General features: G+C 40.5%; 1 protein-coding gene across 13 annotated transcripts in view; it reads left to right on the top strand.

Annotated features, from left to right (window-relative positions):
* rbfox3a (RNA binding fox-1 homolog 3a) overlaps positions 1–24755 on the top strand; it is a 644989-nt gene that overhangs the window by 102739 nt on the left and 517495 nt on the right. For 12 of the 13 annotated variants that reach the window (XR_011354963.1, XR_011354964.1, XM_069930255.1 and 9 more), the window contains one exon: positions 3522–3917. The exons of the other annotated variant lie outside the window; for it this stretch is intronic. Coding sequence is in view for 10 of the 12 variants with exons in the window: in XM_069930255.1 (XP_069786356.1) it covers positions 3900–3917 (18 nt within the window). In the remaining 2 variants the exon portion in view is untranslated. The remainder of the gene's footprint in view (positions 1–3521; positions 3918–24755) is intronic. 13 annotated transcript variants of the gene reach the window in all.

Below are 24755 nucleotides of genomic sequence, written 5' to 3'. Positions count from 1 at the left end.
ATTGGAAATATCAAACTAGATGTGCTGCATTTTTGCTCCAAATTCTGTTTAACTTTAAGTGATTGTGATATTTTAAGAGCTGCTATTTTTTTATAGCAATGGAAAATTTTGTTTTGGTTTATTTGAATCCCAACAAAATATTCTTTATTCTGCTTCTTAATATTGAATGGAAAACATTTTCAATATGGTGTGTATTTGGAAAGCTGCGAAGGACATTTTATATTCAATGAATTCGGAATGCATTACAATCTATTTGAATGAAAAGTAATGCCGGTACAAATTTTTCATGAGAGCAAATTCACTGAGCCTTAAAATGGGAAAGATGATAAATAATTACAAAGACTTTTATAAAATTGTCTTTCAAGGGATACAGATGGCAAAACATTGAATGAATGGTATGTAATCCACATAAATAAATCAGAAATGATCATCAACTTCCGTCACACACTGATTAATCTAGTTTGTGTCGAGATATTTGGAGACCTCAACAGTAAACACTTTAAGCTCACACATGATCACAGTACTCTGCGGAGCTTATGACATTTCAAGAGTGCCACCAGTTCCACCTATTTCACTTTTATTAGCAAATTACTCTCACTGCAAGAACCAGAAGGATTTGAGGTGCTCACCACCACTAGTTCAGATAGGAATGAAAATAAAGACTGATGCTTCGTAATGCATGTTGAAATTAAGGAAGATGAAGGTTCATTTCAACCATTCTTACTCATGGGTTGTAAGTAGGATCAAATGGACTGTCGGTTTTGACAGCATGTCCAATTGTATTAAGGTCCCATAAATGGTGCAGAAGAAGATATTTCTTGGAACAGTTCCAGGGATGCAAGATTTCTTCTATATTCAAAGTGAAAAAAACAGATCCTCTTGAAGGAGGTATCAATATTGTGATGGGTTTAGGTAAGACAAGTGAAAAGTAGCTGTTCCCATTCGTGGAGATTGTTAGGCCCTAAAGCATTTACTTTAAAGTGATGGGTAAGAGGCAGAGGAAGGATCTGAGGAATAACGTGTGGGTGGGTGAGTGGGGCGGGTCCAGAACTAACTTCCTTCAGAGATGATAGAGGCAGTCAATCATAATTTTCAAAGCAGAATTTCTTGAAAGACCAACAGGGAAAGAACAAAAAAAAATGGAGCTGAATGGATCACTCAGAAAGGAAATGATGTGGTCTTAAATGCAAAAGCCTTTTTTTTACCTAAGTAAAGGTAAAGGTTCCATTATTGTCATGTAATACTACATTTAGAATGTAACATACATGAAATACTTTGACTTTTGTCCACCATTAGGCAGACAGGGTCGCCACTTTGTCCAGTGCCCCTCATAGAAACCTACGGCTCCTGGTATCCCTCAGTGGTCTTCCCTCCAAGTACTGACCAGGGCTGAGTTTGCTTAGCTTCCGAGATCAGGCAATCTCAGGCTATCCAGGGAAAATGATACCATGATGACTTCACATGAACCTTTTTGGAGCATAAGCTAGAATAGAACCCCAAAGAACCAAACACTGTTTCACGTTGTGGTGATGATTAAAATTGGTTCCCAGACATGTTAAGCATGAAGGTACTGCCATCCACAACAAGTGGCCTGAGACCGAAAGATGAATAGATACTTGGCTGATGAAATGAGAACGCAAGGCATCAAGGAAACATAATTTTTCAGGAAAGAAGAGAAGAAATTTGGACCAGCCAGTCCCAGTCCTTTTTTGGCTGTGGCTCCCTTAGGATGCCGCTTAAGGTTTGTGCCCCCCCCCCCCACCCCCATCCCTGAGAAACAGTCAGGTTTAGTTGATTTCTTCCAGACTTCTCTCCCACTGACGACATAAAAAATGTTGAGGATTTCAGTCTGTGGCCCCCAGAGGGGCCATATTGTCCCATTGAGAATAGCTGATCTAAACCAAGGAACTGCTTCTGTTGTTTTTGGTTGTCAACAGATGAAGAACAACAACTGGTTTCAATGCAAAAAGAGCCCAACAGACCACAATCTATTGAATTTAAAAGACATATCAACCTTTGGAACTGCTTGGTCAAAGTCTATTCTAGGAATGAAGTGGTTTGTCAATGTGAGGTCAGGTTTCTAAGTGAGCAGAATCTATACTATCTACCAAATTTAAATTAGTCCAAATATTCTGGTGCAATACTACTGGTTTTGTCTGATTGAATGCCAATTGGTCCATATTCCTGGGGTGAAGGTGGAGATGCACATTTAAACATTGAGTCACTGAAGAACTTCTACACATATGTTTAAAAAAAAAAGCATTGGAAATTTTTGCACAATTGGCCAAAAGTGCAGTGCACACACTGACTCCAGAGAGACTGTTGCTCCGTTACTGGAAACTATCTTTGCGATCCTTTTGGTACAAATTTCAATTTATTCGAGAGAGTCATGTGCAGCTGTCAACTGTCAAGAGCTAATTCACACGCGTAATTATTGTTTTTATTTTTCCCTTGTGTGAATGATCACCCTCCTGGCGGCAGAGAAAATATTGCTCATTCCCTTCAGGAATGGAACTGTAGCAATCACTCCATGCAAGACCACCCCCACCCCCTCCTCCCCATCTTTCACTGCGCACAAGAAGAACTGTGAGGGGCTTTTGGATTTTATTTTCTTGATGTTTCTGGGAAATTGGCAACCAAAGAATACATAAAATGCCTCTTGCCAGCGAAATAGCTTCCTTCTTGTCCATCTGCATGCCCTATCCCCAGGTAGCAGGAATCACTGCAACAACCAACCTGACAAACTTGGCAAACTGCATGATTTGTTCTGCGTTCAACAGTCACATCCAACCTTTTGAATCTTTGCAACCCACATCTAACCATTGTGCTGCTTTAGTCAATGCACTTACATTAGCATTTTCAATAACCTTTGAGTGGCATTAATGTGCGTTAATCCATTTCTCAGAAATGGAATTTTTTTCTTCAGTTTCAACCTCGGTCACTGAGTGAGGTGAAGTTAAGTGCGCAGCTGCAGTGAAATTTGCAGCCAGGGAGAAAATTTTACTTTCTCTTCTCATTCCTCTGAGTGTAGCCTGATCTCCCTCGCCTTGGCACTAAATTATTTAAAGTGTTGTTTCCTCCATGCTTGATAAACATGATGTATTTCTGTGATAAAAGGTTCCAAGTAGAGGGATGTGGGTAATTCTAAGGCTGACCCGCTTCTGTGCCGGAATGACGTGACAAGTGCTGACACAGGTTAAGTGTTCCTGGGAGCAAGCAAGCCATCTGGTCAAAGCTGCCTCCACCCCAGCTGACCATGTGTGCAGCCTCTCCTCTCAAAGCCTTCAGCACAGTGCCTGCATTCTGATTGGGCTGTTTGGGAAGATCGGCACTCTCAGCCCCATCATTTGAAAGAGACTGCAGTAAAAAAGACTCCAGGACCACTCAGTTTAACCAGTGCTCTTTATTTTCATCGGTTCCATTTGTGTGCATTTTTATTTTACTGCAACAATAATTTCCCCCAACCCCTTTTCCCACCCAATTATTCCCCCTCTCACTTTTTTTTTTTGCTTTCTTGTTAGTTTGGAAAAACAGCTACACAACCCCGGAATGGCTTAAACTGCTATAAACTGTCATATGATTTCAGTTTCAACTGAATGATTTAGTTCTACCAATAAGGGACAGCAAAAAAAATCAAGAGCCAAACGATCGACTCTGACCACACAAGCTCAGCTGTGAGGAAAAAAAAGGAGACGGTTGCTGCAGATCACAGCTAGTGTAATACTGCTGAGAGAAGAAAGACAAAGAGAGGGAGTGAGAGAGAAGAAAAAAGAAGAGAAGCACCCTCCCTTCAGTCAGAGCCAGGGAAGACGAGAGAGTGAAAGAGATTCTGGAGACCGCTGCAGTGTACCTGCCGTTTCCCTCCCATTGAAGACACCCTGACTATCCTGGGTTTCGAAATGATGATGTATTTCTGGGTAGGTACACCTTAGAACTGTTTTTCCACATTAAGTAGCTCTCAGCTTTGTTCAAACGCACTGTTCGCTCTGGTAATTTAATGCAGATGTTGAATGACACAGACTATTAGTTCGCAGGAGAAGGGTTAAATGTTGATGCCTGCTTTCAATCCATTCACTGGCATTATAATGTATATGCAGGTTTGAAAACTAAACCTCCTGGATGTCATAATGTGCTTTACGCTTGTTAACATTATATTGTGTGTGCTGAAGGAAACTTTGGGTTTCTGAAAGAAAAGAGCATGCAGTAAAAACTGAATGCAGTTGGAAGTTGTCAATGCACAGTTAGAATATGACCAGCAGTCTGAACGCGATTGATCAGTGATCTGTTGCTTTGGAAAAAAAAATGCAAGGACGATTGAACGGAGCAGGCTTAAAATTGTTGAGCTGAGGAAGATTATTGATTGAGATTTAGAAAATACTGCATATTAGACATTTTGTGGAAACGTAAATTTGGTTTGCACTCTGTTAAACTGTTGAGTGCTCTCTTTTGGCTGTTAGTGTGATGTACTTGGCTGGTCTGCGAGTATAATCAAATGTTGGTTGCTTTCTGCAGACACTGAAGCAGAGATTCAGAGGAACTGGGTGACTTTTCTTTTTGCAGCACAATTTCTGGTGTAATTAGAGGGCAATAGGGCAGGGGCAGCCCACTAAAACAGGTTAATTCTTTCTCCATTTTCTTCTGTTTCCTGCTACAAGTTTAACCTATCCCAAATCACACTGGTCTTTTGCTGACAGTATCTGTCCAACTACTCAAAGGGGCTTTTGTTAGCAACAAGGGTTGTATAAAACTGCTTGAATAAAATTTAAAATGTCTGATGTGCTTTACAATAGAAGTGTGGCCCAATGTTGTTCTGATACAACTTGCTTCCAAATTGAAACTCTCAAAGGGATGAGTGGTAGATTTGTTATGCTGGTTCAGTAACCATGCTGAATATGTTTTCATGCACACAAACTTTGAAGACATTTTACTGATGATAAATTAGTGGTTCAAAAAGTTAACAGTATTTTTTTGAGATTATGGAGTTTTTAATAATCATTAAAATGCTGTGGGATGTGACTGAAGAAATATTTCTGTAAGGTAGTTGCCATTCCTTTCTAGTTTAAAAGTTGGATGTGAAGTTGGAGTAACAGTGATCTCACGGTACATTTGTTAGTGTCATAAGTACTTGTCTAGTGCACTAACTGAAAATCTATATCAAAACTAGGAACTAATTTGGGAGTAATTATCCTAATGAAGACAGCAATAACAGTCGTGGCAATCTGTATCTATAACCATGCCAAGACAACACAAGTCTTCCCTGATTTTTTTTTTGTTCAATTTAGACATACATTTTCATGAGGCCTGTTAAAGTCTTCCTCTCCAGAAGGATTTCACTAAGTTTCATACTTCAACAAGTTTTTGTTTTAAATAGTGAACTAGCATTTTGTTTTAATTATTAATTCAGTGCACGATAAAGACATCATGGAGGCTGTCAAGGGAAGTTTTTGTCCTCAAGAAAATCTTGCTTAGATACAAAGGATGTGAGTGGAAAATGACACATTCTTATCGTTGTAATTGGAGGTGCTCTCAGTGTGGGTTTGTGTGCACGGAAATGAATCTCTCCACATACTCAAATATGTATGTCTGCTTGTGTGTTGGTGGTAGTTTATTTGCTGTCTTTGCGTCCATACGTTACAAATGAATCTGTGGAAATCATGCATTTGCTTTCCTCTTGATACGCAGAGAATACAGTGTCTGCTCTTGCTGCATGAGCAGATGTGAGCGCAATGACCTTTTTCCGCCAGAAACAATGTTCCCCAACTGTGGTCGATCTTGCTTCACCCAAAGTTCCCATCATACTCAACCATTGGTATTAGTTTAAACAATACCTTTTGCACTTACAATTTAAGAGTAGACATTAGGATCAGAGGATGCTCATTTAAAATCAAATTTATTTGAACATCAAAAGTACGTGATAGCTATATTTTTAATTAAGTGCGTGCATACTGCAGTTTTTTTTTAGTATTATAATTTTGCCCATCATTATTTAACGACAGAATTTATTATTTTTTTGTGCAAGGATACAATTTGAATGCGATTTTGTAAATGCAATAGTGTTTGACTCCAGGGAATAGAAATTACCCATGTATTTTAGTCTTTGATAATGAAATTCTAACTTTACTGGCATTCAAAAATAGAATCATTCTGATATCTAACAGATTTTCCCTTCGGTTTTCAACATTCATGCTTAATAAACAAGATTTTTCATTTTATAAATTTTTTTCATTGTTATTTTATTTTCCTAACCAATATGGTGGGTCTTTGAACTAAATGATTATGAAATTTAAAAAAAAACACTAAGGATTATTATCCTGCTCTATTAAGCATCAGGACATTAAAGTCAAACCATGAAGAGGGATGCGGTAATTATTTCAATACGTAATTAATGAGATAAAACTTTAATAAAATGATTTGGTAGCTTCTAAGTACGTTCAAGGTGCTTTAGTTTGCAAGCTCCCTGGCACGTTGTCATGAGATTTCATGATTAGTGCAAGAGTTGTCAAGTCCTTAAGGGTGATTTTTTTTTTAAATCTTGAATTGAACTTCCGAAATAAAAATGAGTAATCAAACACAAGCATGTAGGACTTTACAGAGTAGATGCTTCCTTTTAGTTCTAAACAAAAGTGGCGGTTCTACCAAACAGCTGACAAAGTCTGGCATTACCATCTGCAAAATATCCAGGACCTCAGTGCTTCTCAAAGAGCCTTGAAAATCTCTGTTACAAAATGGGATGTTGTGTGTTGTTTCCCTTTTTCAATCTTTTATTTCGCCTACATTAGAGGTATCACGATCCAGAAAATATAGCCATTTGAGTGAAGAAAACCAACACCAGGAAAAATGCTGCAACGCAATCGTTGTCCGCTTGCTTCTCTTTGATGGCGTTCTTTTGTTGGGGGGGGGGGTGTGGGGGAACGTGAATGTCATCATTCATTTCTTTTAGCAGTATTGCAAAACTAAAATTTTCAAACTGAACTGGCCGGGTAGCTGTGTGACACAGGCCATGTCCCAAACAGGGTGATCTGGAAGAATCAACTGATTCTTCAGTCAGGGACAGTGCATTGTCCTGTTCGCCATCCAGATCCAGTTCATAAAACAATTCTGCTTTAGGGTCACACAGGAAAATGGAATGAACATCTGCGGCACGGATTAGATTTTTGGTGTAGGTTTCACAATTTATGTCCAAGCATTGGGAAGGATGATTCGCATTGAAACGAGAATATTTTCCACCTGCCCAGATATCATTCAAGAACCAATGCTCACTCTCATCCCATGCTCATAAAATTAGCCACGTCATCCCTGAAACTTGTAGCGGTCCTATATTACCGGGTTGCGGGTATTGCATCGCATTTTTTGGATGCTTGCCTTATTTTCTTGCATCCAGGAAGGTTCTGATTCTGTGCAGCTCCACTGGACCATTTATCACTATTGTGTCACTCCATTCAGTAATCTCTCAGAGATCAGGTGAAGACAGGCACGATTCTCTCAGGGCACGGCAGGGAGAATGACTTAGCGAGAGAGAACGAGAGGAGTAGAGGGAGAGAGTGAAATGGGATAGAACAGGGGAGCCGATACAAAACAGAAAGTCAGATCATTCCTGCCACATTCTTTAACTGGAGAATGCAACAGTCGCCAGGCTATAGAATCTCTGTTTTATTTGCTGCTTTTGTGAACAGCAAGAAACTTACGTTATGTTGTTAAGGCTTGTGATATAATATGATAATATGAGCTCCTATTTCAGAACATTATACTATAATGTTTACAGTTTCCTGAAGTAATCGAAATGCATGTCATAATTCATTTAGCATCGATTATCTGCTGGTTTCCTCATGACATTGGGGTGTGAAATTATGATTCTGCTGTGAGCTGCAATTTCACAGAGTCTCCGAATGGTAACCTAATAGTACAAATGAGCATTATCACAGCAGAGCTCTGAGCAAGAATGTAATCCCTGTTAACAGTGATAACAGAGTGACCTGTGGAAATCCTCCAGATAGGATCTGTGTTACTGAAAGTAGAATTTGAGCTGAGGGCACTGGGGGACAAGAGAAGGACTGAGGCAGCAAGATGATAGGAAGAGATAGGACAAATAACCAGCAAGTGGAAACAAGAACTGTGAGCAGTAGGAAAAGGAAATTGTAAGAGTATTTCTTGATTATAATATCTATCCTCCGATCTGCATAAGGAAAAACTTAGCGATGCTGCAACAGGAAGAAGGTTGCTGGATGCATAGGTTTTAACCATTTTTCTGCCTCTTACTGAGATTTTTCCCAGAATTTTCATTCTTCGCTCAAACCAAGCACCACTGCACTGGGAAATTGAAAGCCTTTGAGACTGCTGCAGGTCACGACTTAAATAGAAGTTGGGACTGCGGCAGAACAGCATGCCCAATCTACACCACAAAGGCCCATCTCTCCTTCTCCCGACACACACCATCTCTTACATTGAGCAAAGTGACCAGATTATGCCTTGATGCAATCATCATGTGTGGCACCAGAAAATAGGTGGAGCCCTCCAATTTCTTGTGATGTGACACGTAACAATTTTACTGGTTATTGCACTGAATGCAACACTCATGCATTCAAAATGTGTTTTGAAGTGTCTTTCTGTTTTTGAACGTTGATCGCAGCTTTGGTATTAAAAGTCATGTTTTAATTTCCTGGAGGGAAGTAAATTATTATTTAATTGAATATGTACCTTCTCTGCTTTATCTTTTATGCAGATGATGTCCATTACAACTTTGCATTAACATGTATGATTTTCCATTATCATTATTTTTGTTCAATAAAGTACCAAAAATTAATTACCTAAAAATTGTGAAATGCTCCCCCAAATTTACATTCAGATTTCAGATTTATTGTCAGAGAACCCACATGACATCACATACAGCCCTAAGATTCATTTTCCTGTGGGCCAGACAGAATTACCACTAATTGTCAGTGCAGAGAAATACTGACTCAATATACACATGTAAAAATAAAGAAATGAACAAACTCTGGAGTACAGAGATAGAAAACAAATCAATAAAGTACAAAAGTAGGAGTCCTTAAGTAAGAGTCCTTGTGTTTGGTGTTGAGGAGTCTGATGGTGGAAGGAGAGCAGCTGTTCCTGAACCTGCTGTTGCGAGTCTTGTGGCACCAAGTCATGACGGCAGCAGCGAGAACAGAGCGTGTGCTGGGTGGTGCGGATCCTTGATGATTGCTGCTGCTTTCTGACACCAGCGTTCCCTGCAGATGTTCTTGATGGTGGGGAGGGTTTTGCCTGTGTTGTCCTGGGCTGTGTCCACTACCTTTTGCAGGGCTTTACGCTCAGGGGTATTGGTGTCCCCATACCAGACTGTGACGCAGCCGGCCAGCACACTTCCTACCGCCAATCTGTAGAAATTTGCCAGGGTTTCTGATGTCAAACAAGACCTCTGCAAATGCTTCAGGAAGTAAAGGTGCTGACGTGCAGCACATTTGACTGAGCGTTTCTCAGTGGCTCGAATTGCTCCACTACATTGAACGTTTACTGGTTCCATTGCCATGTTTCTTTTGGGTTCTTAGGAAATTGCTTTGGGTGCCAAGTCAAATAAAATGTTAAAGGGACAGTTCACAACTTCAAGTAGCGTACTTTTTTGGAAAATATGTTTGCAGCTTGAAATTCATTGAGAAATATAAGTGAACTGCTGTTAGGATCAATGAGTTCATTTCTGGTCCATGATTACATGGAGGGCAAGCATTTGTGATACTGAATGGCCCAGGATGGACAAAATAGAACAGTTGAGACCTAAGAGTCGCAAGAAAATACCTTATAAGGGTGGTTTGTTCTTTCATCTCGCATTTCAAGCAATGATGGCAAACACAAACATTGCTGGCCTTTAAGGAGCTGGCATTGCAGTGTCAGTCATTCATGTAATATTCAATCAAACATAATCAATTGCAGTGGTCAGTGTGTTTTCCAGACCACCAATCCGTGTCTGCCCTTGCCAGCAAGCTGGGGTGATTCCAGGTTATTGGAAAGAGCTTTTGCTCAGTGGCTGTTGCTCTGTGTAAGTAACGTCCTGCTGTCGGGGAGAATGGCATTTTCAAGGAGAACAAATAATGACAGGTTTGATTAAAAGTAGATGTTCCTGATCCAACTCAGTTTACTGTTCAGCATGTTAGCAATTGTCACAATGAGATATTTCCTTACTGTGGCTTGTAACAGCTTGGCAAAGCTGCAGCAAGGCAGAGCAGAGGGGAAATGGCCAGGTGAAAAGGTTTTACCGGATGTTTGAATGTGTTAATTGATGAGTCAGGTCAAGCCGTATCTACGGTAGTTTGAAGCCGTGAAATTCTCTCATCTCCATCTTAAAAGGAATACATTTAAATACAACTTGAATAAAAAGTCACAAATAAACTGTCTGATAATTTGGGTTTAAAAGTAGACTGACAGCCCAGAAAACCATGGATGAACAATGTATTCCTTTTAAGATGGAGATGAGAGTATTTCACGGCTTCAAACTACCGTAGATACGGATTGGCAAATATGATTTTGAACTATTTTCAATGGTAGTCACCTGACAACAATCTTGGGCTGTACAGTTTGGTTAGATTCAGGTTCTCTGCTGTTCTATCCAAGATACACTGGTCCCACAGGACCCACATGTGATTTCTACTGTACAGTGAATTTATTAATCTCACTTGGGATGGCAGAAGGGTGTCTTGATTGAATTCAGTGCTTCAATATCTGGAGATATACCAGTCCACCAGGGTTTTGCTACATTGAAAAGAAACTCCAAAGAAGATGGGCTTGCCAGGAGAGTGGAGGTTCAAAGGAATCAACTCAGGCATTCATGGTTTGTAATTGTCCTGAACATTTCTTCAAAAACTATTACACAGAAAATAGCCAATGCTGAGATGTATTTAGATAGAAGATAGCATGAAGTACAGCAACTGACTTCAGAAGAAAGTATAAATGGGTGATGAAATGCAAAGGAGGATCGAACCAAAGAACGCTACAGCACAGAAAACAGGCCGTTTGATCTTCTAGGATTATGTGGAATTAGGTAGGAAGTTAAAAAACAGGAGCTCCAAGGTAATAATCTCTGCATTGCTGCCGGTGCCACGCGCTAGTGAGGGTAGAAATAGGAGGATGTGGAGGATGAATGCGTGGCTAAAGAGATGGTGCAGGGGGCAAGGGATAAGATTTCTGGATCATTGGGATCTCTTCTGGGGAAGGTCGGACCTGTACAAGAGGGACGGACTCCACTTGAACTGGAGGGGGACCAATGTGCTGGCAAGCAGATTTGCTAGAGCTGTGGGGGAAGGTTTAAACTAGTTTGGCAGGGGGGTGGGGAACAGAGTGTGAGAGCAGTGTCAAGGGAGCATGGCCACCTAGATAAGAATAAAAACGATAACAAAGGTAGGATGGAGATTAGGGTAGAAGGTAGAAAAGAGAATGTATGAGAGGGTCATTCTCTGAAATGCATATATTTTAATGCAAGAAGCATAGTGAACAAGGTAGATGAGCTTAGAGCATGGTCAGATACTTGGGGTCACAATATTGTGGCAATTAGTGAGACCTGGCTACAAGAGGGGCAGGACTGGCAACTTAACGTTCCAGGATACATTTGTTTTAGATGCGATAGATCAGGGGGTAAAAAAGGGGGAGGAGTTGCTCTGCTTGTTAAGGAGGACATTACTGCCGTGAGGTGGCAAGATTGTCTGGAGGGATCGTCCAGTGAGGCTGTTTGGGTGGAATTGAGGGGTGAAGAAGGCATGAGGGTGCTAATAGGGGTGTATTACAGACCACCAAATGGGTCAAGAAAACTAGAGGAACAAATGTGTAGAGAGATAACGTACATGTGTGAGAATCATAAAGTAGTGATCATGGGAGATTTTAATTTCCCTCACATTGATTGGGATACCCATACGGTTAGAGGGCTGGATGGGCTGGAGTTCGTTAAATGTGTTCAAGATTGTTTTCTGAATCAATTAGTAGAAGAACCGACTCGGGACAGTTTAATACTGGATCTCCTGTTAGAGAACGAGGTAGGTCAGGTATCAGACATTCATGTTGGAGATCCAATTGGGTCGAGTGATCATAATTCTGTTAGTTTTAAGGTAGTTTTAGGGAAGAGCAAGGAGGAGCCTAAAGTTGAGGTTCTGGATTGGAGAAGAGCAAATTTTGAATAAGAAGGGATTTGGGGAGTATTGAGTGGGACAGGATATTTTCAGTTGAGGGTGTAAATGAAAAATGGAGGATATTCAAAAAAGAAATTTTGAGGGTACAGAGTAGTTATGTCCCAGTGAGGATCAAAGGAAAGGCTGGAAGTCATAGGGAGGCTTGGTTTTCAAGGAATATTGGAAATTTGGTTAGGAGAAAAAGGGAGGTGTACCAGAGGTATAAAAAACAGGGAGCTGACAATTTGAAGGAGGACTACAAGGAGTGTAGAAGGAATCTTAAGAAAGAAATTAGAAAGGCCAAAAAAAGGCACAAAGAGGCTTTGGCAGACAGAGTAAAAACGAATCCAAAGGGTTTCTATAAGTACATTAAAAGTAAAAAATTAATGAGAGATAAAATTGGACCCCTTGTAGATAGTGAGGGTAGGCTGAGTGAGAAGTCAGAGGAAATGGGGGAAATTTTGAATGATTTCTTTGCCTCGGTATTCACTAGGGAAAAAAATGTTGAACCAGTTGAAGTAAAGAAAAATAGTGGGGAGGTCATTAAGCATATAAGGATAACCGAGGAGGTAGTGATGGCTGTGTTAAAAAAGATAAAGGTGGATAAATCTCCCGGACTGGACAAAATATTCCCAAGGACACTCAGGGAGGCTAGTGGACAGATAGTGGGGCAATTAACAGAGATATTTAGGATGTCACTGGCCACGGGGGTAGTGCCAAAGGATTGGAGGGTGGCACATGTGGTCCCACTGTTTAAGAAAAGGTCTAAATGTAAACCTGGGAATTATAGGCCCGTGAGTCGGACGTCTGTGGTGGGTAAGTTGATGGAAAGTGTTCTGAGGGATGGTATTTACAAATATTTGGAGGTAGGTACAGGGATTGATAGGGAGTAATCAGCATGATTTTGTCAGGGGTAAATCATGCTTGACAAACCTGATTGAGTTTTTCGAGGGGGTTACAAAAAAGGTTGATGAAGGGAAAGCTGTGGATGTTGTCTATTTAGACTTTAGTAAAGCTTTTAACAAAGTTCCCCACAGGAGGTTAGGAAAAAAGGTGGAGGCATTAGGTATAAATGAGGAGGTAGTGAAATGGATTCAGCAATGGTTGGATGGGAGGTGTCAGAGAGTAGTGGTAGAAAATTGTTTGTCCAATTGGAGGCCGTGACTAATGGAGTTCCTCAGGGATCGGTCCTCGGTCCCTATTTGTTTGTTATATATATTAACGATCTGGAAGTATGGGTGGAGAGTTGGGTAAGCAAGTTTGCGGATAACACAAAGATTGGTGCTGTTGTGGACAGTGAGGAAGATTACCGTAGATTAAAAGGTGATTTAGGAAGGGAAGAGGTGTGGGCTGAGAAATGGCTGATGGAATTTAGTACAGATAAGTGTGAGGTGTTACATTTTGGAAAGGCAAATCTAAATAGGTCATATGCATTAAATGGTAGGCTATTGAGATGTGCAGAGCAACAAAGGGATTTAGGAGTTCTGGTAAATAGTACCCTCAAGGCTGATACTCAGGTAGATGGTGTGGTGAAGAAGGCATTTGGAATGTTGGCCTTCATAAATCGGAGAATTGAATTCAAGAGTAGGGAGGTTATGATGAAATTGTACAAGGCCTTGGTGAGGCCAAATTTGGAGTACTGTGTACAGTTTTGGTCACCAAATTATAGGAAAGATATAAACAAAATAGAGAGAGTGCAGAGAAGGTTCACGAGAATGTTGACAGGATTTCAAGGTTTGAGTTCCAGGGAAAGGTTGTGCAGACTGGGGCTTTTTTCTCTGGAGCATAGAAGATTGAGGGGGGACTTGATAGAGGTGTTTAAGATTTTAAAAGGGACAGACAGAGTAAATGTGGATAGGCTTTTTCAATTAAGGTTGGGGGAGATTCAAACTAGAGGGCATGGTTTAAGATTGAAGGGGGAAAATTATAAGGAAATTTCTTTACGCAAAGGGTGGTGGGGATGTGGAATGAGCTTCCGACAGATGTGGTCGAGGCGGGATCATTGGTTACATTTAAGGAAAGACTGGATCGTTACATGGATAGGAGGGGACTAGAGGGGTATGGACCGGGTGCTGGTCAGTGGGACTAGGAGGGTGGGGATTTGTTACGGCATGGACTAGTAGGGCTGAACTGGCCTGTTCTGTGCTGTGTGGTTATATGGTTATAACGCCAAATAGACTAAAACCAACATCATTAACAGAGCAGGGATTATCGTCGCATAACGCCATATAGACTAAATCCAACATCATTAACAGAGCAGGGAATATCGTCACATAACGCCATATAGACTAAATCCAACATCATTAATAGAGCAGGGAATATCGTCGCATAACGCCAAATAGACTAAATCCAACATCATTAACAGAGCAGGGAATATCGTCGCATAACGCCATATAGACTAAATTTGAAAAGCTGAATATCCCTGAATTTGTGCTTATTCTTCAGCGTTGTTTGAATCATTTTGTGTTCAGGAGCCTGGCCCAATGGGCATCGAGTGTCTTAAGCAAGACAATGAACAGTGTTAATAAGTGTCTATAATGACTTGAAGTCGAATTGCAACCTTTTCTAGATTAAAGCCTTCAAAACAATATGTTTCACAGCAATGTTAGTAGCTACGTTTGTGGTCATCTTCACCAATTTCTCTGGACAGGTCCCAGTGGATTGGAAGACAGTAAATTAATGGCACTGTTTAAAACGGAAGATGAATTAAAAGGCAGGTAACTAGATAACTATAGGCTAGTTTCTGTAACATCTGTCATGGGGTGGCACAGTTGGTGTAGTGGTTAGCGCAACACCTTTACAATGTCATCCTTTGGGACCAGACTGGGGTTCGAATCCAGCACTGTCTATAAAGAGTTTGTATATTTTCCCCATCTGGGTCTGCGTGGGCTTTCTCCAGGAGCTCTGGTTTCCTCTCACAATTCAAAACGGACCAAAGGTGTAGGTTAATGGGGTGTAAATTTGGCAGCACCGACTCGTGGGTTGAAATGACCTGTTACCATGCAGCATCTCTACATTTATTTTTTTTTTAATTGGGAAAATGCTTGAAGCTATTAAGTTTTTGAGTTTTATGATTTTATTGTTTATTGTCAGACATATAAGTGCCCTAAATCTTCAATTTCTGCAGCCAAACAAATACTTTATGACAAACCAAAATTTAAAGAAAACCAACTCCAATATTTTTGCATTAAATTACCATATGGAAAGATGATAATAAATATTCACAATGATATTAGAGCAAGAAGAAAGTGGTGCTTGGCTGGTGCAGGCAGGTATTTTTGTGATATCGGAGTAGTTTATAATTAGGTTATTATGGGGAAGCACCGATAGGTGCAGAACCTAAAGCCTCTGTACCTTCTTCCATAAGAAGAGGTCGTGGCTCAGCCACAAATTGTCTCCAAGCTATTTCTGGTGATTGGACCATTTGTAGAAGAGATGGGTTTGAAGAAGGCTGCGAGATTTGATAATGATTCTGATGCTCAAGGCTAGGACAGCAACAGTGAGGTTGCCAATTGTGCCAGATGAGGGGATAACAAGTAGAAGTTCAGAGGATTAAAACGTTCCCAGAAGGTTGCAGGTCCAGAGCAGTTCAGTGCATGGGAAAATCTGAGTGTGTGAAGAGGGAACATTATGGGGAAAGTTCTTCACACAGAGTGGTGAGAGGGTGGCACGAGCTGCCATCTGGTGTGGTGACTTTGGGCTGGATCTTAATTTTTAATTGGATAGATGCATGGATGGGAGAGGTCTGGAGGGTTATGGAATGGGTGCAAGTCAATGGAACTAGTGGAATAATGGTTGGCACAGACTAGAAGAACAAACGGCCTGTTTTCTGCGCTGTCGCGTTCTATGGTTCAATCCTTCTTTGCATTTCATCACCCATTTATACTTTCTTCTGAAGTCAGTTGCTGTACTTCATGCTATCTTCTATCTAAATACATTTCAGCATTGGCTATTTTCTGTGTAATAGTTCTTGAAGAAATGTTCAGGACAATTACAAACCATGACGTTGGTTGCTTTTTTAGATAATGCCTCATATATATCTTCAATAGATGGGAGTTTAGATTCTTTAGTTTGATCATAGGTTTGGCTAGTACAATATGATGGTGTTGACTGCCAAGCTGTAGTCAATGAACAACAGCTTGACAGATGTGTTCTTGTGGGCCAGGTGATCTAATAGAAAGTGGAGAGCCATGAAATGGCATCTGCCGTTGATCTGTTGTGATGATGGGGAAATTCAGGTGAGTCCGGATCCTTCCTGAGACAGAAATTGATCTGCTCCATAACCAACCTCTCTGAACACTTCATCATGGTAGCTCCCGGAGAAAGTCCACGCAGCCACCAGCTGATAGTCATTAGGGAAGAAATAGTAAGATAACAAGATATAAATTGTTTCATTGGGCAGAAGTGGCATGGATTTGGGAAGGTCAGGTCTAGTTTAACTAACCTACTGAAGTTCTTTGAGGATATGATGAGCCCAGTGGAATAGGCAGATGTGGCATACTTTGATTTCCAGAAGCAATTTGATGTGATGCTACACAAAAGACCTGCAGAAGATAAGGATGCAAAGCTTTGGGGGTAATCTATTAACAGAGCTAGAAGGTTATCTATAGAAGGCTGAGAGCTGAGATAAATGGGGGTTTCTCTGCTTGGCAATCTGTGGTAAGTGGTGTGCCCAGTTTTAGTTTGGAAGAGAGGACTAAGTATACTGTATCTAAGTTTGATGATGACACTAAATTCAATGGAAAATAAAATTGTATCATGGACTTAGAGAGTCCACAGAAACAAACGGATTGGTTGTGAGTGGATCTGATAGATGGGGTACAACATTGGTAAATGTGAGGTCATCCATTTTGGAAGGAAAATGGTGAAAAATTACAGTATGCTGTGAAGATGGGCTTAGGCTTCTATTGAATGCAAAAAGTTAGTTTGCAGGTGCAGCAGGTAATCGAAGGCAAATGAGTGTTGTCCTTCATCAATGGAGGGATTGAATTTTAGAGCAGGAGTTTATGCTGCAACTGTACAGAGAACTGGTGAAGCTTAACTGAAGTTTTGTTGCAATTTTAGTCTCCTTGAGACTAAAATATACTCATTTTGGAGGTGGTGCAGAGGAGGTTCATCGGGTTGATCCCAGAAATGAGGGGTGTTGAGGAGAGACTGAGTAACCTAGGACTATACCCATTGGAGGGGGGAGCGGTCCTTATGAAAAGAATGGGTATGGTTGTTTCCACTAGCTGGTGAAACGGGAACTAAGGGACATAGCTTCAAGATTCAGGGGAATTGAATTCAGAGAGAAATGAAGAATAGTGAATCTGTGGAATTCCCTGCGCAGTAAAGCAGTAGAGGCTGCCTCATTGAACATATTTAAGACCTAGATAGATGGATCTTTGAATAATCAAAGAAATATGTTATGGGAATGAGTGGGTAAGTGGTGATGGGTGCACAACCAGATCAGACATGACTGATTGAATGGCAGAGCAGGCTCAAAGGGCCAAATGGCCTTCTGCTTCTATTTCTCATGTTTTGCTGCTTTTCACATCAACAATGAGAAATAGTTTTCCATTAGGCTGATCACTGCAATCCCACCAAGCAACTGGCGTCCTTACTGTCCCGTGTTAAGGGTTTTGTTGTGCATGAATGATAATGACTGAGACAGACAACAGAGCAGCAATTAAAATGGAGATGGAATTTTAAAAAAAAAACATTTTAGCTGACTAAAGGCTTCCAGGTATACCATACAAGTAATTTTTGACTAGATTTCCATGTTAAGTCAGAGGTTTAAATTCCAGGACATTTCTTCCGGCTTGAAGTAGCTCAGCAAGTATTTTCGTTGGTGCTGCTTGAGAGTCACTACATTGTGTAGCTAAGGATTGAGATCTTTGCCCCATGGCAACAGGAAACCTGCGTCTTAAGCTGAAACACTGTGCTCCCACTGGCACTGTATGTATGCCCCGATGCTGACAGGAAGGTCACTGTGCACAATTGTATAAATACAAACCTGGTTGCAAAGAGAATTTTCTTTTTGTTACAATCTATAGAAATGAAACTTCCCATAAATGTACAAATTGAACAGTGAACATATTTCATCATGACTTTGCCTCGCAAATACTTGTTTCCAAGTATTTTCTCCACCTCCAAAATGAAGGGAGAAGAACCTCTTGGCCAATACTCAGTGCAGTTCCCTCCGCACTTTTAACTCCATCACCAACTTGCAATGTCTGACTCCAGTTTGGATATGTCCAGCCAGAGTCAGAATTTATTTTCATGAACAAGTCATGGAATTCGATGTTTTGCAGCAGTATCACAGGGCAAACATTCATATTATAACCATCTTACAACATTATGATAAAAAATAACAATACGAGTCCACAAAAAAGTAAGGCAGGGTCTTTGGTTCATTGATTATTCAGGAATCTGATGGCAGTATCACAGGGCAAGAAAAGAAAATGGCAAAGTGAGGTCGTGTCTGTGGTTTGTTGTTCATTCAGGAATCTGATGGCAGCGGGGACGAAGCTGTCCTTGTGCCGCTGAGTGTTCGTCTTTGGGCTCCTGTACCCTTTTCCCGATGAGAGCAGAGTGAAGAGGGAATGGCCTGGGAGTTGGGGATCTTTAAGGACGGAGACTGCTTTTTTAAGACATCACCTCATTGGAGTGAAGTCTTGTGCCGAGTTACCAACCCTCCGGTGTTTATTCCAGTCCTGAGAGCTGGAGCCTTCATATCAGACTGTGATGCAGCCAGCCAGAATCCTCTCCATGGTCCACCTGTAGAAGTAAACAAAAGTCTTCGGTGGCATACTGAATCACCTCAGACACCTCACAGAGTATAGCCACTGGCGAGCCTTCTTTGTGATTACATCAACATGGAGGCTCCAGAACAGATCCTCGGAGATGTTGACACTGAGGAATTTGAAGTTCTTGACCCTCTCATCTACTGAGCCCTGGATGAGGGTTGGGTCATGTTCCCCTGACTTTCTCCTGAAGTTCACAATCATCTCCATTGTTTTGCTGACATTGAGTGCATGGATGCTGTCTTTACACCATTCAACAAGCTGATCAATCTCCCTCCTGTACGCTTCCTCATTGCCGTTTGTGATACTGCCAATAACTGTGGTGTCATCGGCAAACATATAAATAGCATTGGAATTGAGCTTGGCCGCACAGTCATGGGTGTATAATGTGTAGAGCAGTGGGCTAAGCGCGCAACCTTGGTGTACGCCTGTGTTGATGATCAGTGAGGAGATGTTGTTTCCAATTCGTACCGACTGTGGTTTTCCAATGAGAAAGTCAAGGATCCAATTGCAGAATGGGGTACAGAGCCATATAGTTTGTAGTTAATGTCAGTAAACTCAGGGCTGAGAGCGTTATATATTAGGATGGATATTTACATGACTATCATTTCAACACACCAGGATTATACCATGTAATGCATTGATGAATAAAAAGTTGTTGCACCCTATGTATGAAAAGAACTATATTAACTTCTTGATTCAATATAAAGTCTATCTTCTTCAGTACAGTGAAGCAGGTATACACCCAAATGTTCTGCATTCATGATACAGAGGTCATTACACTTGATCTGAGGCAACCAGGTGAAAGGACTGGAATTCATGTGTAGGGGTTCATTTTATTTAACTGTTTAGATTTTAGCAATATGACTTTGCAATGTTTAATCTCTCACAGTCCATACACATTACATTTCGTAAGCCATGTCTGCACTCCTGTATCTTGTTAATCCTTTTCTAATATTAACTTTGAAGTAAACAGGATAATTGCAGAATTTACAACATGAGTACATAAACTGAGTGAATCCATGTCAATATTTGGACCTGAATATTGCTTGCTCCTTTACTTAAAGTTGGAAATTAATGGATTTTCAGGAAAAAAAATGGAATAGTACAATGAAACCCCTGGTATCCAGCACCTATGCAGATTGGTAGATGCAGGTTAAATTAATTTTCTGGTTGCCTGAGATTGCGCGTGGCGTAATTTGCAAGCTAACAGCGAGGAGTGCCAATTTTAAACTTGCGTATTTTTAACTATTTATTTTCTGCCACTTTTTTGCCAGTTGCTTGAAGCTGCTGGTTGCTTGAATTCCAGATATCAGGGGTTTCACTGATTAATGTACGTGTTATTACATTACTTAATAACGAGTCTAATTTAGAAGGTTTTCTGTATTCAAGGCTGCTTTTTGATTGGGGGACTAACAGAGCTGCCAGGTTGCTGAGAGCCTTGAGGGGTGTGGTAATTTTCCAATCTCCATTTTGAGCATTGTTCCCACTATATGCTTGCCACCGTGTACAAGAGGGTAAATTCAAAAGTTCACGAGAGAGTCGGAGGAGGAAAGAAAGCCCTCTGTTATAACTGTAAAAGCTCCATGGTTTCAAGTGAGAATTTCTGTGATGTAGAATCGTTCTATGGCCTATTGAGGCATGTAGATTCTGATTATTAAAATCCTTTGGCTATTTCCTGACAGCCCTGTCATTTCCTCTCTTCAGGTAATTGTCCAATTCATCTTTAAAATCATGATCAGATCTAATTTCTTGGCAATCCAATCCAGACCAGGACTACTTCCTACGTTTTTTTAAAAAAGACCTTGCTCGCATCACCTTTTCTCTTTTTGCTAATCATCTTAATTCTGTATCCTCTGTTTATTCATCCTATCAAACAGGACACTCATTCTTAGCTTTGTCCAAAATAGTCATGATTTACTATTGCTTTAAGTAGGGACCATATTTACCGAGGAGCAGGTCTTACTTTCTCTTAGTATCCGGAGAAAGAAATTGTGTGATGATCTGAAAGCAAAATGATCAGTGAAGATAAAAAAAAGCAGGGAAGGGGAAAGGGAGGGGAATAAAAGGAAAGGACACGTGCAAAATAGATAACAACTTTGCACTTGAGCATCCGCGGGCTTCCAGGGATACACAGTTTGCCACAAGGTGAAACAGCTACTGCGCTTCCTGAGAAGACCAAAGTGAGCAAAGCTACCCGTCACCATTATGTCAGACTTCCACAGAAGCTCTATTGAAAGCATCCTGGCTGGCTGCATCACAGTGTGGGTATGGTTATTGCAGAGAACTGGATTGGAGGTGAATCTACAGGACCAGAAGAGTGGTAGAAAGGATCACTGGCGTCTCCATTCTGATTCACCCTTCTCCCCCCACAATCGACATGATTTACCAGAATCGTTATTTGAAGAGGTCGCACAAAATCATTGAGGTCCCCCTTCCACCTCACACATAGCATCTTTCAGCTGCTCCTGTCAGGAAAGAGATCCAGGAGTATGAGAGCCAGCACCACCAGGCTGAGGAACAGCTTCTTCTCACGGGCAGTGAGAACACTGAATAACCAAAGGAACTACTCACATTAACCCCCCGAGAATCTCATGTCTATGAAACAATATATTTTTTATTTATAAATATAGGTCCTGCGTATGTTTTTTTTGTCTGTGTGTGTGTGTGTGTGTGTGTGTGTGTGTGTGTGTGTGTGTGTGTGTATGTTATGTCTGGTTATATGTCTACGTGTTTTGCACCGAGGTCTAGAGAACTCTGTTTCGTCAGGTTATACTTGTACAATCAGATGACAAGCAACTTGAGTTGACATTTGTAAATCCCAAATGAAATGGATTTTGCGGCAAATGGATATTGAAGCTGAACATATCTTGTGTGGCTTGAGGTGGAGGGAAAGATTGGAGAGTCAGTTTTTCCTGGAGTGAAGGAGACTGAGGAGTGATCTCATAGAGGTTTATAAAATGATAGTCAGTCTTTTTTTGCAGAGTAGTTGAGTCTCAAACTAGAGTGCATAGTTTGAAGATGAGTGGGAAAAGTTTTAAAAGGATCTGAGGGACATGTTTTTCAAACAGAAGGTGGCAGATATTTGGATCCAGCTGCCAGAGCAAAGGGAGAGGTACAGTTACAATGTTTAAAAACCATTTGTCTAGGTAAATTGGCATGAATGCTGGAAGAACTCAGCAGATTTTGCAGCATCCATGGAAAGCAATAGGAAGTCAGCATTTTAGGCCTGATCACTTCATCATAATTGATCCCTGATGAAGCTTCAGCTGCCGACTGCTTTCCACGGATGGTGCATGACCTGCTGAGTTCCTGCAGCACTTTTGTGCATTGTTACTTCATGGGCGATTAACATCAGAATTTATTGTCAGGAACACGTCATGAAATTTGTTGTTTTGCGGAAGTATCACAGGGCAAACATTTCCATGAACCACATTTCAAAATAAATAAAATAGTGAAAGAAAAGAAAATGACAAAGTGAGGTTACGTCTGTGGTTTGTTGTTCATTCAGGAATCTGATGGCGAAGGGGAAGAAGCTGTCCTTGTGCCATTGAGTGCTCGTCTTCAGGCTCCTGTACCTTTTCCCCAATGGTAGCAGAGTGAAGAGGGCATGGCCTGGGTGGAGGGGTTCCTTGAGGATAGAGGCAACTTTTTAAAGACACCGACTCTTATTGATGTCCTCAAAAGAGGGAGGACTGGTCCTCATGAAGTGACAGACCAAGTTAACAACCCGCTGGAGTTTTTCCCTATCCTGAGTGTTGGCACCTCCGTATCAGACAATGATGAAACCAGACAGAAATAGCCATATTTTGTGAGCAAATATTGAAAAGGTGCTCTCCACCAAGTTCTCATGCTTGTGAGCAACACATGGAAAGTAGATCCAGTGTTATTTTTCCAATGGTACAAATATCTGAGGGCTTTATAAGAAGCTGGAACTGTGAAGTCTGCATTATGAACCACTAAGATTAATAATCATTTACCTGTAGATTTTAATTTTGGAAGATTGGGCCATAATTTTTTTTTAAAAGTAGGGCCGTTTATTTTTCTAAGATGGATCCATTGAAATATTTTTTAAACCAAAGAGTCTCCTTCAAAATGAATAAGGGTAGTTAAATCTGTAATTATTTTAAGTGCGGACCTTAGTGCAGTCGAGGCTATTATGGATATTACTCGGGCAGACTCCAATCTAAAAGATGACAGAATAAATTATGCTATTGTCCAAGAGTTTCAGATATGTGATGTTTTGTCAAATTTTTGAAGCATATTTTAAGTTGTTTTCAAAACATTTATTATCAAAATAATGATACATTAACATGAAGACGTCACATGCAAAGCTGGTTTTATTTTCCATCCCTCATTGCCCCTGAATTGAAAGGCAGTTAATAGCCTACTATATTTGGTGTATTTGAAGTGATATATTAGCCAGACTAGATTAGGAAGGCAGATTACCTTGAATACTTTAATGAATTGGATTGGGTTTTAGTTGATCCAAATCTGCATCTATATTGGATTATGGGAATTTCTAGAATCAGACCCAAAAGTTCTTTGCGCTGTTATTCCTTTTGTCAATACAAATCGACAGACATTGCTTGGGAGGCCTATGGATGCCTGTTAATCAGTTGTGGTAGTATTAGGTCAGTTATTTTACTGTTACGTATTATACTTTCAATAAAGACTGTGAGAAGCAGAAGTACCTTCACAGAATTTGCTCGAGACAAAAATTGAGAACAAAGAACTTTATTCTACTATTACAACAATGCAAAGTTGGGTGCTTCCCCTTACCCTGGGAATACACACAGATACTGAGGCTGACCCAACTTTTATACATTTCATTTCAGTACAGAGATACCTTCCCCCTAACATTCATCTGCCTCCTGGATTGGTTTAGCATTAGGTAATTCTGCCCACGTGGATTCTAACTTCTTATCAGTTTATGTGCCTTCCTGCAAACTTGTTAGCCAGGAAATATCATGTCTTTGTTCTTCACTCATTAATCAATCCCCAAGACTTGCTAAAGCTATTTACTTGCTATCCTGTTTTGAAGATCCTTATTTTATTATACTTTTATAACCCTTCCTCCCATTCCAGCATCCCTTCACCCTGATTTAACCCATAATACTTCATCCTTAATTAGCACTTGCTTGACTCCTCCCATTCCAGTATCCCTTACAATGACCAAAATTATAAATGATTGCCGTTGAAATTTTAGTATGAGTATTACCAGCATCGACACCAGACCAAAAATCAGCCTGAATTATAAACGCCCACATTTCCTGGAACCTTTCAACCAAATATTAATTTATTATTGTTGCTTTACTTCATATTTTAAAATATAATCAGTGTCTTTTTTTTAATCTGATGCTTATTCATACAATATCACTTCAAAATTATTCAACCTGCCTCGTGGATGCCTGCAGGTCAGTTGAGATGATCAGGAGTCCGAGATTAAATGTCAGTAGGCCGAAAGGATACAAAGTTTTGGAGCATGTTGTAAAGATCATAGGAAACACATTTCTATCCAAGCAGTTGAACAAGAAAATCTGCAGAAACTGGGGCCAAGAATCTCAGCAGGTCACGCCGCATCCCCAGAAAGTAAAGGCTAGCCAACATTTCAGGCCTGGGCCCTGGTTCAGGTGAAGAAAACGTATCCTTATCAAAGTCACAAGTTTGCACACATGAACAATGCAAACTCCTAAACAGACACGGACAAAGAAATTAAAACCCGTATGATAAAGAAGGACCGGCTGCCTGCAATTGTTATCTTCAATCTTTCTTGTCCAGGTATGGCAATTCTTTACAATCAACATCACCACAACCAAGCCTTGCC

Source organism: Narcine bancroftii, chromosome 3 (genome assembly GCF_036971445.1).
Source record: "Narcine bancroftii isolate sNarBan1 chromosome 3, sNarBan1.hap1, whole genome shotgun sequence".
In the NCBI taxonomy this organism is placed as follows: Eukaryota; Metazoa; Chordata; class Chondrichthyes; order Torpediniformes; family Narcinidae; genus Narcine; species Narcine bancroftii.
This window is presented reverse-complemented; position numbering and strand designations above follow the sequence as displayed.